The following is a 15,534-nucleotide window of genomic DNA, read 5'->3' on the forward strand; positions in this document are numbered from 1 at the left end:
AGTACATGCACGGAACATTTTCTGTAGTAGACTGTGTCAATTTTGCATCTGAAGCATGATCAGAAGAATCAAGGAAAATTTAAAACTTGAGATACAACTTGAAGTTAATATAGAATACAATTTATCATTTTTTATGCTGCTTACCATTCACTAAACATGAACCTTGTGTTTCCTGTTGTGCATGACCACATTAATGTTTGTTCTGTGCTATCTTACCTTGCATGTTCTGTAAACACTAGGTGTATTCTTTCAGTGCATTAGTAATGTCGAGCATGTTCACGTAAGAGTAGATGCTTTCTAAGAATGTATGTGGGTATCAGAAGCATGCGATTACCTTGCTTTCTATCCTCGGCTACTTAGTTCACCAATATGTGCACGCACCTTTTTCGGTTATTTGTCATTTGGTTTTTCGCTAGCCAGCTAATAACCGTGCTGTCACCGTTCAGACTAGTCTTGTAGAATAACGGATTTGCAGGCCTGTTGGTCCAGATTCCTGGCGGAGCTTGTAAAGCGACAAAAACGGGCTTTTCCTGCATGTTTAAAGAGTTTTTCATAGCTTGTACTGAGGCCGCCACTGTGGATGTGCAGATGGCGCCGATCAGCCAGATGCAGGCACTTGGCGCCATCTGCATGTGTGCATTAGAGGCTGCCACCATGCTGAGTGGTGGCGTTTGATGGCATACATTACTCTAAAACTCTATTTTATCACTCTGCGCATTCCATCTGCATTTCACTACGAGTTTTTTCATCAGTTATTGTGTGCGCTAAAAAGTCATTGTATCAGGCCGTTCCTTTCGACGGCAGAAATGATTTGTTTGGCAGATGTACTGAGCGTGCAGTTTTTTTCGGCAGCCTTTTGCGAGCTGCTCCCCTCCCCCCTCGTCTGTGTGCCTGCAGCTGCTGTCGTCGACCCCCAAGCCAGCGACGTCCTCACCTCAGTCGCTGCTGCCTATCAGCCCGAGCCCACCGCCGCTCACCATGAGCAGCCCGCTCATGACCAGCCGGCTTTTGGGGCTGCCTTCGTCCACCCAGGCACCGGGCTCGGGTCCCATCCGGCGCAGGCTGAGCGACAAGGGCGTGTCTCCGCTGTCGGGTCAGTCGCTGATCTAGCCGCTATACGTAAACTGTGCAGCCCAGTGCATTTGCACTGTATGTCAACTAAAGCTTGTGCCAGCAGAAAGGGACAAAATAGAAAATCAAGGGCATAGATCAGAATGAGATTCTAATTCATATCTGAATAGAAGATTATTCTCTGTGTCTGCGTAGTTTTTCTTCTAAGTTTAGTGATGTTTAACTGCAGAAAGCTTCTATTTTAGGCAGGAATTTTCTGTGGCAGTCTGTCATTCTATTTCTGAATATTGACCTTTGAATATTCGCACATGCTTGAACTAACAAAACCTTCCCGTTTATTGCGTATTGACTTCTGTGTGCTATTGTATGTTTATAGAAAAACGAGTCCAACTTTCAGCTGCTGTTTCATTGCCATGCAGGTATGGAAATTGCATCATTACCTGACTCGCCCATACGGCGTAGGGTTGCGGAGAGAGCTAACTTGGACATCACCGAAGGTGAGTGATGTCCGCTGAAGCATTATTTTATCATTACCATTTTTTATTTAATTACTGTCTTTGACAGTCACTTCACTTGTCACTTCAAAAGCTGTGTATTTACGTTGTCGTGTGGCAATGGACACTTGGTGTTTTTTTTTGCAACGTAGCCGTGCCTGCCATGTGCGCTCCAGATGCAACAAGCAAATAAGACAGTGGGGAGTGTCGGCCAGAAATTTCATAATAGGAATTGTACTCAATTAAAACTTACATGTACTGATCATTGCCTTACTTTTTCATCCGTTGCAGAGATCCAGCGAAATCGAGAGTTTTACAAGTCTGCGGGACGTACGGCCTCCCTTCACATACGCCTCTCTCATTCGGCAGGTGAGTGCTCTAATGCTAAGCGTAATGCTACAAACAGGTCGTGGTTCTCTCCTGCACGATGATTATGTAATATGTGTTTATATGACGATTTATAGCCTGAGCCCCTCATAGTGCTGCAGGGGGAAGATATATACTACCGTGAATGCACTGTGGTATTCCTAGGCTAAAATGTTTTTTCTTGGGTATTTGCCAAAATTCATGTCTTGTAGCTACCAATAGATTACGTTCAGTAACTCTAAGCTGAAATAGCTGTGCAATACACTGCCACCCCTGAAACGTTACGTATATGCCACGCCTATGAAATTTTGAAAATACGGAGTCTGTATGATATACAAAATATACACAAATCCCTTGCTTTCCGTATGTATTCTGTATGATGTCCATATCATTTTTATGTAGTTTACATGTGATTTCTAAGTAGCAGGCCGTATGCGGTCACCAAGAGGCTAATGCTTAACTCAGGTTCTATGAGACTTCGTTTGTTCCTTATGGTTCCCATGTGAACCATACGAGAAATACAGAATTATAAGAATCATGGTAATATTATAAGAATTATAAGAATCGTTCGCTACGGTGTTCACTATTGCTATTGCTGCTACTGGTTGGCACACAATATACTCGTTTTTTGCAATGATGTATAAGTGTGGGCATGATTCTGTTACCTCTGCTCATTGCAACCAACCGTGCTATAGTAGTGAAATCTTTTCATTGCTTTCTTATTCCAGGCCATAATTGAATCTCCTGATAAACAGTTAACGCTGAATGAGATCTACAACTGGTTCCAGAATACCTTCTGCTACTTCCGTAGGAATGCTGCAACTTGGAAGGTAATATAGAGTTGTTTTGTGCATTTATAGCTCCGCTTCATTCTTGTACAAGAATTTACTCTAAATAATCGTGCATTTGTAATGACACACATATTCCATACATATGAGGTTCTGCATACTATAAAAAATTATATTCAGCTTGGCAAATTATTATAAACAGCCTTTGTTTAATGTGATGAATTGTGCAGAGCTGACTGCACTTCATCAGTTGACTCTCTAAACTATAGGAAACCAGGCAGTGCAGGGCAGTGGAAAGTGGTACTGACCAAAAAGCACTATCATCCTCAAAACCCTAGGTTCATGATATTTTGGGACTGACAATTGGTTAATAGCGCAAATGGCTTGAAATGCCACTGCTGTGTGCTTTTTAGTAGGGCACGAAGGTTTTCCCTCTAACTCACTTCAAATCTTCTCTTTCTGATGTGTGCCAGGGAAACACGATAGCATATTTGCAGGATTACAGTAGCTAGTGTGAATGACTGAGATTGCATTCGTGTGGCACATATAATCAGCATTTCGCCTGAGGTGAACATTTGTTACGGTTGGCATTTTATACCGATGCATTCACGTTCGTCAAAGCAGGAGCCTGCTCATTTGCTCAAGGAACTCTACCGATTTAGCAGCCCATTCATTGTATATTAAAGGGTCGGTCTGTCTCAGAGAAGTCAAAATATACTGGCATATAGTGGTAAATCTTGCCCTGTATGATGGTATGAAAGAACGCATAACTGGAAGTTTTGTAGCGTAGCGTAAGGACAATGCAGTGAGCCATGGAAAGAAAAATGATAGGTGTAACTTTAAGAGACCAGAAACGGGCAGAGTGGGTGAGGGAACAAATGCAGGTAAATGACGTCCTGGTTGAAATCAAGAGGAAGAAATGGTCTTGGGCAGGGCATGTGGTGCGAAGGTCCTTAAGGGTAACGGAGTGGATTCCAAGAGAAGGCAAGCGTAGCAGGGGGCGGCAGAAGGTTAGGTGGGCGGATGAGATTGGGAAGTTTGCAGGCATAAGGTGGGCGCAGCTGGCAAAGGATAGGGTTAATTGGAGAGACATGGGAGAGTCCTTTGCCCTGCAGTGGTTGTAGTCAGGCTGATGATGATGAGTGTGAGGATCTGCAGATGTTCTTTACTGAAAAACAAAGTTATGTTCCCATGTTGAAAAATTAAGCTTAAAAAATTTCCAGCGTACTTCTTTACACCACAACAGGGCATAAGATCACCTCATAAGGAGCTTAAAAAATATGGTTTATAAAATTCTGTAGACTGACCCTTTAAGTAGCATTCAAGATATGCAAATTTTTGTGACATGCGTACTGTGAATTTTTCGTTGTCATCTGAAACTGTGAAATCTTCTTTCTAGGAATTTTGCATGTTTCTTAAATGTCAAACTGTCAGGGTTTTGCTACTTCAAAAAAAAAATGGATCCTACCTTTCATTTCGCAGTAGTGTGCAGAAATTTTTGCTGCTTTTTTAACATTGTCCCATGACTATATTATTCGTCAGAAGTGGGTATGGCGTTTAAGACTGGTGGACTGTAATAGACTTGCTGCTTTGAGAAATCGTCTGTGGTGCATGAACTGAGATGATCTGTTCAGAGAATTTCATCTCTTTGCAGAAGCCTAAATCACTGTACATAACTTTGAGGACATTTTGCTGATTATAAAGTTTAATGTAGGTATTTTTGCCTAGCTGCTTGAAGGGTTCTGTAAAAGATCAAAGGAAATTTCACTTGAGAATTTTGCTGTTAGTTATTAGTGCTTTCATTCATGCTTCTGTTAATAATTCTTTTGTTTTTCCCTTAGCAATCAGATGCTTATTTACACTAACAGTATTGAAGCTAAAGTCAATACATGTGCTTTTCTTTTTTTTCGCGTAGAATGCGGTGAGACACAACCTGAGCCTACACAAATGTTTTATGCGTGTTGAGAACGTTAAAGGGGCTGTGTGGACTGTGGACGAAATAGAATTCTACAAGCGTAGGCCCCAGCGACTCCAAGATCGGATAGCAGGGTAAATCATCGACCTTAAAGCGCCCAAAACATGCGTGCAGTTTGCTTCATTGCTAACTGATGCAGTGTGCTCACAGAACTCTGCTTGCTCCTTCACAATGTGGATGATCTAAAAGTGAAAGTATATGGTTAAAGCTTAAAAAAAGTCTGCTGCATATATTGCGAACAGCAGCAAGAGAACAGGCAAAAGAAAAGTGACTAAACAACGTTACCTGGATTCGGATTCGAAATTGCCATACTGGCCAATTTTGTGCACGAGCAAACAGATCTACAGAAATGCGATGCTTGTTGTGCTTGCTTAACACGCTTTCTTTCTCTCTCTCTCTCTCTTTCCCTCCCCTTTTTATTTTTCTGATTTTTTATTCCTGTGTTACAATATGTTAACATTGCGTTCTGACCTCTGCATCCTTCCTGTATTCACGTTCTTAATTTCACATGCACCGATGTATGCTCTTTTGCTGATTAACTTTATTTTTTGCTGTGTCTTGTTTGACGCCATGAATCATGCGGCTGCACCCTTTTTTCGTTCATGTTGTTTTCTGCACGTTTGCTTATCATTTCATTTTCTCCTTCTCGGTAAATGGCGCCAAATTTCTGACAAAAAAAAAAACTTGGGCTACTGCATAATCTTGCTTTTGCATGCATGGGTCATCTGTAATGACCCCACATCATTCTTTTGTAAATCATTAAATGGGATGCCTATCATCGGTGACTACCTCAAAACTTGAACGTCATGCTTTGTTTTGTAATTTCTGCTTATTGTATGCTCCTTATATTTTTAATGTTATACTTTGAAACATTTTTCAAAACTTACTTGCTTTACATTTCTTTAAATATGACCTTTTTTAATTTTCATTTTTTTAATTTCTCACTTCTAATTTTTTTCACGCTGAACCACTGGTATTTGCAATGGCCTTCTTTTTCTCATTTTCTGTGTTTCTCTCCCAAACACATTTTTTTGCCAAAACTATCTTTTCACTGACTGAAACACCCCACCCACACCTGTTCCCAACCACTCCTTATAAACCTTCGCGGCTTCCGGACCTAACAACGCCAACAAGCGCAGAATGCTATCCGAACCAACTTGTCGCTGCATAAGTGCTTTGTTCGTTACGAGGATGACTACGGCTCGTTTTGGATGGTGGACGATCGCGAATTTGTTAAGCGGCGTCACCTCAGCCGTGGCCGTCCCCGAAAATTCACCGACTTCCGGAGCGCACCGCCACAATTGGCTGAGTAAGCCGTAGGCCGAACCAGTTGGAAGACAGTCCTTGCTCGAACTCCACCAGGACTGCCGACCCAAGCGGTCGAAGCCTTAGACGGCGTCGTATATGATGCACTATGCACTGTCAAAGGTTCTTGCGTATCAGGCTCGTCTTGGACGAGATGGGCTCATAACATGTGCTGCTGAACGTAAACTTATAATGTCAAGCGTAAGAGTGGCAGCGAGCAACAACCTCTAAAGGTAATGAAGGGAGTATTTTGCATCTGCGCACAGTGATGCATTAAAGCTAATGGACTTCTTTCAAGACTTCTATGTAAGAATGCATTTATCAAAAGAAGTTTGTGTGGTTAGTAACTATTCCATGCTGCAAAACTATGAAAAGTGAGAATATAAAGCAACATCAGCTCTGTAATTATTCACAGCAGGTAGTTTTTCATTAACTTCCCCCTTGCCATTTACACTTCAGCTTTGACAGTGCATTTATGAGTGCATATCTCTTGTTCCAAGAACATATGTGCATCATTTAGAAAGCAGTTCGTCTGAAACAATTGCATAGACAAAGCTGATAAGGGAGCCCAGGGGAGCCTATGGTAGAGCACATAATTTCCTTCATGCCTGTCTGCAGGCTCTCCGGCGTCCTTGCATGCAATTTTTTCAGCATGAAGCCTTGCGTGCAGACACCTTTCCTGACCCTCTCCTGCCCTTCCAATTCTGTGTTTCCCTCTACCTTCAAAAATTTTGTTTAAGCAAGTTTTGAGTAGTCACTGATGCAACCCTGTTTGTGCATTTTTGTGTGCCAATACTTGTGTGTATGTTTGTAGTAGAGGGTAAACTATTGGCTGTGTTTTGTTGGCGAGTGTCGATTTATGGTAGCAAATGGACACAAGGACCATTTGCTGCTAGCCATTTAGGCAACAAAGTCAGAGTGCTTGCTGTATGCATTGCAAGAAAATAAATTGAAAAACTCAATCGCCAACAGAATAACAGACTCATAGTCACACCCTTGCTTGTCTTTAGGTGCTTAGGCACATTTACAGGCCATCCATCTAATGTAACTACCTTGTGTTTTGACTGGTGCAGCATAGCTGAATTTTCGATGTTATAGAGTCATGTTTAGTCCCACATTATAGGTGTTGTAGACTAGTTCAGTAGTGCATGATTGACCGCAGTGTTATACAGCATTGCTTGTGTGGCCATACTTTCAGAGCTTTTGCTGCATTGATGCCCCAGAATCTGTTTAAATGATAATGTTACACTAGCACTTCTTCATAGCTATTCGTTCCCTGCTAAGTCTTTAGAGTTGCTTAACATTTTGTGGCAGCACTTGCATTAGTTTATTGTGCTTTATGAAAGAGCATAATGACCCTAGCAATGCTGTATCGTTCCTTTTAAATATTTGTATGATTTGAATGGCTGCCAATTTATGCTCAAGATTTTTGAGCTGGCATACAATGGTCTCTGCTGTCATCAAGTTTATTAGCAATATTTGCATGTAATGTGCACAAAAACGTTACACTTAAATATTTTCTACATAAAAAACTGATATGGTCCTGCAGAAGCAGTTAAATGCTACAGTGCTCATCCATGTCATTAGCTGCACATTATTGTGGTTATTGGTGAGCTTTAAAGCATGACTGTTTTGTCTATAAAGTAAGCATACAGTCAAGTTATGTTCAGGTGTGAACTGGCCAGTGACAAAACAAGTTCTCCACAGTGAATGTGGCTATTCAAAGCACTGCAATAACATGTTAAAGTAGTCATTGAAGGGTCAGAGAGGGCTGCAGCCACACTTGTCATCTACAGTGTTAGTTAAAAGGGAGTGAATGTTGAAGTGATTTTCTTTTGCTTCTCTTAGGGGCCTACCAGTGCCTTCCCAGCAAGTAGGACAGAGATCGGTCCGTAGTCCGACCCTCCAGCAAAGTCCGGGTCTGTACGGAGAGTCCCTTAACGCTTCACTGCAAGTAAGTGCCCTTCAAAAACATACTTCCAATCTTAAGAACCCACATTAGCGGAAATTGTCTGGCGTTGTCCTGTGTGTAAAGCCTCTGGGAGAGGAGGCAAAGTGGAGCGAGTGAAAAAGGGAAGAGAGGGAGAGGAAAGGAGAGAGTGAGAGAGGGCATGCCAGCGAGAGGAGACAGATGGCGAGAGTGAAAGCGCTGTCTCTAAGCAGAGTCGAGGGGCAGGGAGAGGGGCGATGGGTATGGCACGGCACACTGTGATTAGTGAATTGGATCTGGTGAGTAGAGGAGGGGTACAGCATTTCACACAGTGATCGATGAACTTGATCATGCCACCTTAAGAGGGAGCACTAATGCTAATGCATTCTCTGCTGCAGGAATCGTGTTGATCGCTATATCAATAGTACATGTAATAAATTCGTGTCTTGCAGAACATTGCTGTCCACCTGGCCATTTTTTTAACAATATCAAGTGACCATCAATCCGCCGGCTTGTCACCGCCTTATCACGGTGTGGAACGTCGAAACAAGCAAGAATAAGCACATCTAAAACACATGCGGTTGTTCTAATTTGTTTCACCGCTCCACACCGTGATAAGGCAGTGGCAAGCCGGCGGGTCTACGGTTGCGCGATACTGTAAAAAAATCGGCCGGGTGCACAAGGCACTGCTGTACATCAGTTGTATCTACCTCCATACCAAAAATGGGACATGCATTAAAGTATTCACTTGACGTGATGGGTGCCACTTGGGCGCACAGAACGCAGCTGCATCCTGCAGGCTCAGGTGGCGATAAGCCGATTAGACATGCTGCACTGCCTTTGCTCATGCTTTATGTACTCCAAAATGACGATTGCGGTAGTGGCTGAGTGCGTACTCTCTTAGGCATGCTCACGGGAACGAAAGTGATATATGCCACGTGTGGTTTTGTGGCTCGCTACTCTTTCAAAGTCCTTTAGTGTTACCGTCAAGCAGGAGTGCCACAGACCGAGACAAGCAAACTGATATGCCTCCAGGCAAAAAATGTTACTTCGTAGTCTGTGTCGAGAGCTTGTGCTCACAGAAAATGGCTACCGTAGCAGTGCGTGCATTCTAACAGAAGCTCACGTGGTATACACCACTTTTTATTCGGCAGTACTTGCATCCTACTGCTTGGCAGTCTCACAACTGGCATGGGAAGATTTGGACAAAATCTCCTTTTCTATTTAAATGACAGTGCCTGTAGTCTATTTCAGTTGCTTCAACTAAACTCACACTTGACGTCCATCTTCGCCATCGCATTAGTGGGACCTCTGACACGTGCGTTTCCTCTTCCTCTGTCGTTGCAGGCAGCGCTGGCCGAGAGCAACCTGTCATTCCTCAGTGCAGCGATTTCCGGCACGGCAGTGAGCACGGCGGCGTCCATTGCGGGTGGCGTAGTCATGCCCGGGGCCCGGCCTCCGAGCGCAGGCAACGGACCCCTCAGCAGCCCAATTGTCTCCTCGGGCGGCCTGCTGCCTGCTCCACAGCTCCATGGGGTGGCAGGAGACGCTGCAGAGCGATTCGTCGCCGGCATGCTCGGCCAGGGACTCCCGGGGGAGAGACTCACCAGGTTAGGGCCAGCTCGTCATCACGCGGTCTTGCACAGTTAGGAACATTGCGCTCCCGGATTTGTTTGAAATACTAGCGGGTTTCATTATAAAGCGCAATTTCTCCATGATGACAACCTGTTGTGCATTTAGTCTGGTACTGCAGTGAGTGTCTTCAAGCCCATTTGACTGGGCTCTTAACGGGGATAACAAAGCTGCCGAGTGTAACTAGGTCTGAAACTAGCCACACTAGGACGCACTTGTTGGGTGCCGGTTTAGATCAGTGCAAAGGAATAGGCGAGAGACAGTCTCAGTCCTAGACTGGGGGTTTGTAACTTAACTTTTGTACTAATACAACAAGGAGATTGTTAGGTTGCCGGATGCTACAAATATATTGAAAAATTGAGTATCTAAATGTGCTTTAAAGGTAGTGATTCTCTGCACTTGCCCTAAGCCGTTGTTAAGTCAAGCACGTGCAGTCCCGCATCACGAGGTCGGGTCCTTTCATTATTTCTATAGTAGACCGACCCTTTATTCATAAAATTATTTTTTTATTCAGCCCATATTTCTCATCTGTTGGGTCTACCCAACAGACCAGGCTAAAAAATAGGAAAGGAAATGTTGGTGGGGGCATATCTCCGGGAGGTGTCCCGGATCTTGGGGGTGGTGGAGAAATTCCAGGAGCACTTCCCAGAGGGGTTCCTGCAGGTGTGGCTGATGTTCTTCTTGGCTGTATCTAGGCATTGCAGGAATATGAAACATCGCACAGTACAGGTCCCATGCACTAAACTTCGTTCTACATCAACAGATGTTAAGTGCCCGTTTCTGGGTTTCGCATCATCGTCATTGTTGTAGTATGTTGTAGTCGTCGGCATAACCGGTGGGTGCATTGCCATGGGGACCACTCGGAGGGTGGTTACTGTGGAAGAGGAAGGGTATGACGTGAGTAGAGGAATTCATAACTGGTAGGTAGTTACGACCGGAACTATCCGGAGGGTGGTTATCTTGGAAGGAAGAGGGTATGGCAAGGGCTTAAGAAGGTGCATTCGGTGGTCGCTTGCCACGTGAACCACCCAGAGGGTAGCCACCCTGGAAGGATGAGGTGGGTTACCATTAAAGGAGGAGGGTATGACGAGAACGTAGCATGGCGTATATGGAAGGCCGTTACCATGGAAATCGTCTGGAGGGTGGTTACGTTGGAAGGAGGAGGGCGTTATGAGAGCAGAAGAATTGTAAACAAAGGATGATTACAGTGGGAGGAGGAAGGTATGATGACAGTGTAAGGCGCAAGCAGAGGGTGGTTGTGACGGTTACCACCTGGAGGGTAGTTACCCTGCAATGGGAGGAGAAGGATTGCCGTGGAAAGAAAAGAGATTGGTAAAAGCATATAAATGCATAGCCAGAGGGTGGTTACAATGGGAACTATCCAGAGGGCGAATATACCATGGAAGAAGTAAGGAAAGTATGGCGAAAATGGAGGAATGATGCACATTCCATCGGTGGCAGCTGCTGCGAAATGAGCTGCCTGACCCGAGGACGGTCATCGGTTGTGCTGCGAGCCTAGAGCAGTGGACTGGGGAGAGCTAGTTGAAAAGCAAGTATGTGAGGAAAACTAAAAAGAGCCCTCTAGAAGTGTACAAACACCGTCTCATATTTTCTACCTCAACGTATTGTAATATATATTGTCGTGCTTAGCACATGTTATACTTAGCAGCTGTCGCTGAACCTCACGTTACAAAGCGGTAACTGACCTTTCAATTTTTTTTGTCTTCTTACGTGAAGAAGGCAGTGGTGTCACTAAGCAAAATGCAGTTAGCATAAATCTAAAGTATTTCTTTTAGTAAAAGGATTAATATAACAGGTGTTGTGTAAACACAGTATTAAAAATTAAGTGGTGCCAATTTGTACTCTTGATGGCCACTCTTTTCCTGTTAGGATGATCGATGAGTGCAAAGAGATGAGGGATGCACATGCAGCATGGTCTACGTGCAGAATCGAAATGTTTTGAGCGTGTGTGTCTACGTGCAGCCACTCACATCGACCTTTCTTTCTGCCCCCACCCCCACAGCAATGGCGTCCACATCAAGCAGGAACCAGTGGTAGAAGAGCCCAGCAGTGACCTGGAGGAACCTATGGAGGCCACTCCTGACCAGCTGGTCACGGGCTCTGTGCTCGAAGACGACCTGGGAAGTGATGAGGCACCCCGACCCTCCGACGGCATCGACGGCGTCATCGGCCGCGACTCAGCTACCGAGAGGGAGGACAACGAGGAAGCCGAAGATTTGTCCCTGTCTTCGTCCACGACGACCCCCTGCGAGACGCCGGTCTCGAACTCGACGTAGGACATTGCCCCCCACCGCGCAGCCCTCTCCTAACTCACCAATCCTCTCCAACACACGCACCCACTACCCTGTCCTCCCGTGTCCCGAAAGATCGCGCAGCTTCGTCGCACGCCACGGCGAAGCAAGCAAGAACACCCCCTTCCAAGGCACGAATTTCATTTCGTCTCCACACAGCCACAGCAACAGCAACGCCAGCATTGTCACTGTAGCAGTCAACGACGAATACATCTCTATCGCACCGTACCTCAGTACCACAATTACCTCAGTGGGAAGGGCGACGAGTTGTTTCCGGCAGAGACAAGTGTTTTCCCCTTCTTTCCAGGCTGTGGTTGTTTTACGGCGGACTATTTGACGCGGAGCATTAGTCGAGGCCGCAAAGCTGGATGTGGCAAAAAAGAAACTGGTTTCGGCTCTCTGCTTAAGAAGTGGCATAAGATGTCACCTTCATGGACAGCCATGTTGCTTGTTTGGTGGAAGATGTGCTTGTGCACCTGTCTATGAACAGTGTACATGTGGTAGCATTGGGTGCACTTGAGTCTGAAGCTGGCTGATCATTTATTTGAGGCATTTAAGTGGGAAAGCCACAAAAGGCTCTCGTTATTTGATTTTGCAAGCGGCACTTGGTTTGTGATTTCTTGTAGGCATGCTTCTTTGCACATTATGCTCATTGTTCCTATTGTTTTCCAACTCCACAAATGAAGCTTTGCTTGAAAAACATCGGTTCTATTGTCTAACAATAGATAGGCTTCCATGTTTTGTATAATTTTGTTCATGTATGCCCTTGGAATTTGGTTTGAATTGTGAGCTTGCAGAATAAGGCTTAATGGGGAACAAAATGCTGATGCAATAGTCTCACTTTGATGGGCCTGCCAGCAACTGTCAGAGCTTGGAAAGCAAAATTTTTGTTGCCTCTGCAGCAAGTGCAAAAACCCATCAGCTTTCCTACCACCTGTATACGAGAAACAGCAGTGGCGGGTGCTGTGTGGACTTTGGAATCAAGTGTCAAAGTGCTGTTGATGATCCCTCCAAGCTATCTCTCTCCAAGTTTGCCCTCCAAGTTGGCACGACATTCTTAAAGCAAGCAGGTCAAGAAGAGTTACCGGCCCAATCGGAAGGTGGCGAGGTGTTTCAGCCCCGAGTGTTTCAAACGCGGAAGGTGACAGAGAGAATGGAAGTGCTGTGACGACAGTTCGTTGTCCTAGCAGAATCCAGCTCGAAGAGCCTCGAGAGAAAAAAAAAAAAATGTTCCTCTGTGCATATCGTTCTACGCTGCTGCCATGCAGTGTCAATTTTCCTAGACACAAAACGAAGCGCGAAAATAAAAAAAACGCGATCGATGAACCGGAAAAATGACATTGTAAAAGTTACCAGCTATACTATAGTCTGTGTTCTCCCTCCTCCCACGTTCGTGTGTAACAAGACATATAGTGCTACGTAAAATGCATCACTTTTGCAGTCTTCGTACTAAAATACCTAGTGAGAGAGCAGGTGGCAGTACATCGTGTAGGCGGTAGCAGTACACTTTGATAGCAGTCTGTGTGGTACACTTACCTTCCGTGGACTCGCGTTCATGGCAGAGCTTTGGGTCGTCGTCTTAGAGAGTTGAGCTTCTCACACTGTGGACTCTCTGTCGAAATTGCACGTCTTTAAACTCCAGACATATGCGTTTTGTGCAAACTGTCAACGTTACCACAAATTTTCGGTGCGTTTGCCTGTTTCAGCATCTGCTGTTCGTGCTAGTGTTAGTGAACTTCAGCCTCATTTGCTGTGCTAACTTTTGGCTTGTTGTCAGCATTAAGCAGCCTTCAAGGCTGCACCATGTTTCTCTCTGAGAAGGGGTGGTTTGAATGCAAATGCTTTGTCATTCGATGTGCGATTCGGGACTGGGATGTGATTTCATGCCGCCCACTTGTTTGTTCAGTGTTGTGTGAAGAATGCTTGTAGTATTTTCTTTTTTTTTGCGTGTGCCTCTGGATTTCACTGCTTCCCGCTTGGAAATGGTCATCGTGATCATCACCTGGCATCCCGTGCGAGCCGCTAAACAAATCTACATGAAAGCATTTCATCTCACAATTTTGTTTCTATGCTTAGCTTGTCATGTATACAAAAAAGAGGGGATAACGCAAACATTGGTGTGAATTCTTCCATGTGTTTCATTTGTTTCATTCTGTTCACTTGAATTCTTCCATGTGTTTCATTTGTTTCATTCTGTTCACTTCTTGCTTTATTTGCACTCAGATCACCATTGTACCACATGAACAATGACTTTTGCATTCCTTACGACCAAGCAGGCTGCCATATTGTCATGTGTGCCACGTACTGTTGGTACCTTTCTCTTCTTGCATTTGCTTCTTGCTCAATTTTTTCCTCAGCAGTTTGCACTAGTTTCTTTTTGTTCTTCTTTTGTCCTCAATATCATAGCAGCTATCGAGTTTTGTTACCTTTCGTATTTACAGCCTTGTCACTAGCACACGAAAGTTGGGCTGTTTGTTGCTAATTTTATTTTCTACTTCCTCTGTGCTTGCATTTCTCAGCACCACTTGTCTGAAATACCGAGTGACTTTAGTTTGTGTTTTCTGTTTACAATAGAGCTATATCTTCTGCACCCGACATACAAAGTTTAGTAATGCTGCTAACCTTGGGAGTGCTTTTGTACCTTGTTTAGCTTCTATTGCTTTATTTTAGTTTCAAAGTTTAATTTTTCTATACTTTGCAGTAGTGCAGTTTATTTCTTAATGTGTTTATTAAACTGAGAGCCAGGAAGAAAAAGGTAACGAATGAGAGTTCTAAGTGAAGGTTTTGTCTTTAAGGTATTTATTGATGACTGTACATATTAATTATTCTGGTGTGCAAGACGCCAAAAGAGGATGGCAAAGTTTTCTTCCACACTAGTGTAAGCTCTGTATGGCATCATGGTCACCTCATTATATTTTATGCATGTTGTGTTTGCATTTGCATAGTCATGGCCTGGCAACTCACTAATATGTGAAGAATCGAGCCAACATTTTCACTTTTTGGTGGCTTGCTAGAGCCACTAAAGGGTGGTAGCAGTGTGCATTTCAAGTAGGTAGCATATACTTGATGTGTGGTGAAGGCATGTGTTACTTTCACATCATGGGCACTCGAGAAGATGAAAGATACTGGTGACGCTTTTGTTCGTTTCTTGTGTGCTCCATTGTCCATTCTGTTTCATTTTTTTTTCTTTGGAGTGGTGTAACATTTTTTTTTCATCAATGCATTAGGACCTGTATGGTAGCGTTTCATGCCAGTCACTTTCATGCAGACCATACATATCACCCCATGCTTCCACGTACTTAAAAAAAAACCTGCATTGCAGCAAATTACATATCCACAATGTTGTCAATACAGTATTTTTTTGCCCTGATTTCTGGACTTTTGTTTTATTTCCTCCTTGGTTCTCCTCCACACTCAAGAAAACTGTAGTCTCCACAACTAGAACACTGGCACACTTTTCATTTCTCTGGTTTGACCTTTTTTTTTTATTGGATCTCCTCATTTTCCTATATCTTTAAGCACATAAATAAATTACAAGCATAAAGATGAGCAATTCAGCAAACTACAACTGATGTATCTGTGGCAGGCTCCTCTCTTAGGTATGGGAAGCACAGGTTGCCACTTTATAGGCTGATATTTTTACATGCCTGGCGTGCAGTTT

At 44.0% G+C, this 15,534-nt stretch overlaps 1 protein-coding gene across 1 annotated transcript in view; it reads left to right on the top strand.

The window, feature by feature from the left end:
• FoxP (forkhead box transcription factor P) overlaps positions 1-15,243 on the top strand; it is a 548,205-nt gene extending 532,962 nt beyond the window's left edge. The window contains 9 exon segments of the mRNA XM_077639369.1: positions 853-1,093; positions 1,491-1,568; positions 1,857-1,891; positions 1,893-1,934; positions 2,660-2,761; positions 4,635-4,768; positions 7,848-7,953; positions 9,277-9,539; positions 11,585-15,243. Of these exon segments, the coding sequence (XP_077495495.1) occupies positions 853-1,093; positions 1,491-1,568; positions 1,857-1,891; positions 1,893-1,934; positions 2,660-2,761; positions 4,635-4,768; positions 7,848-7,953; positions 9,277-9,539; positions 11,585-11,858 (1,275 nt within the window). The 3' untranslated portion in view covers positions 11,859-15,243.
• The last annotated feature ends 291 nt before the right edge of the window (positions 15,244-15,534 follow it).

This window comes from Amblyomma americanum, chromosome 10 (genome assembly GCF_052857255.1).
Source record: "Amblyomma americanum isolate KBUSLIRL-KWMA chromosome 10, ASM5285725v1, whole genome shotgun sequence".
Lineage (NCBI taxonomy): Eukaryota > Metazoa > Arthropoda > Arachnida > Ixodida > Ixodidae > Amblyomma > Amblyomma americanum.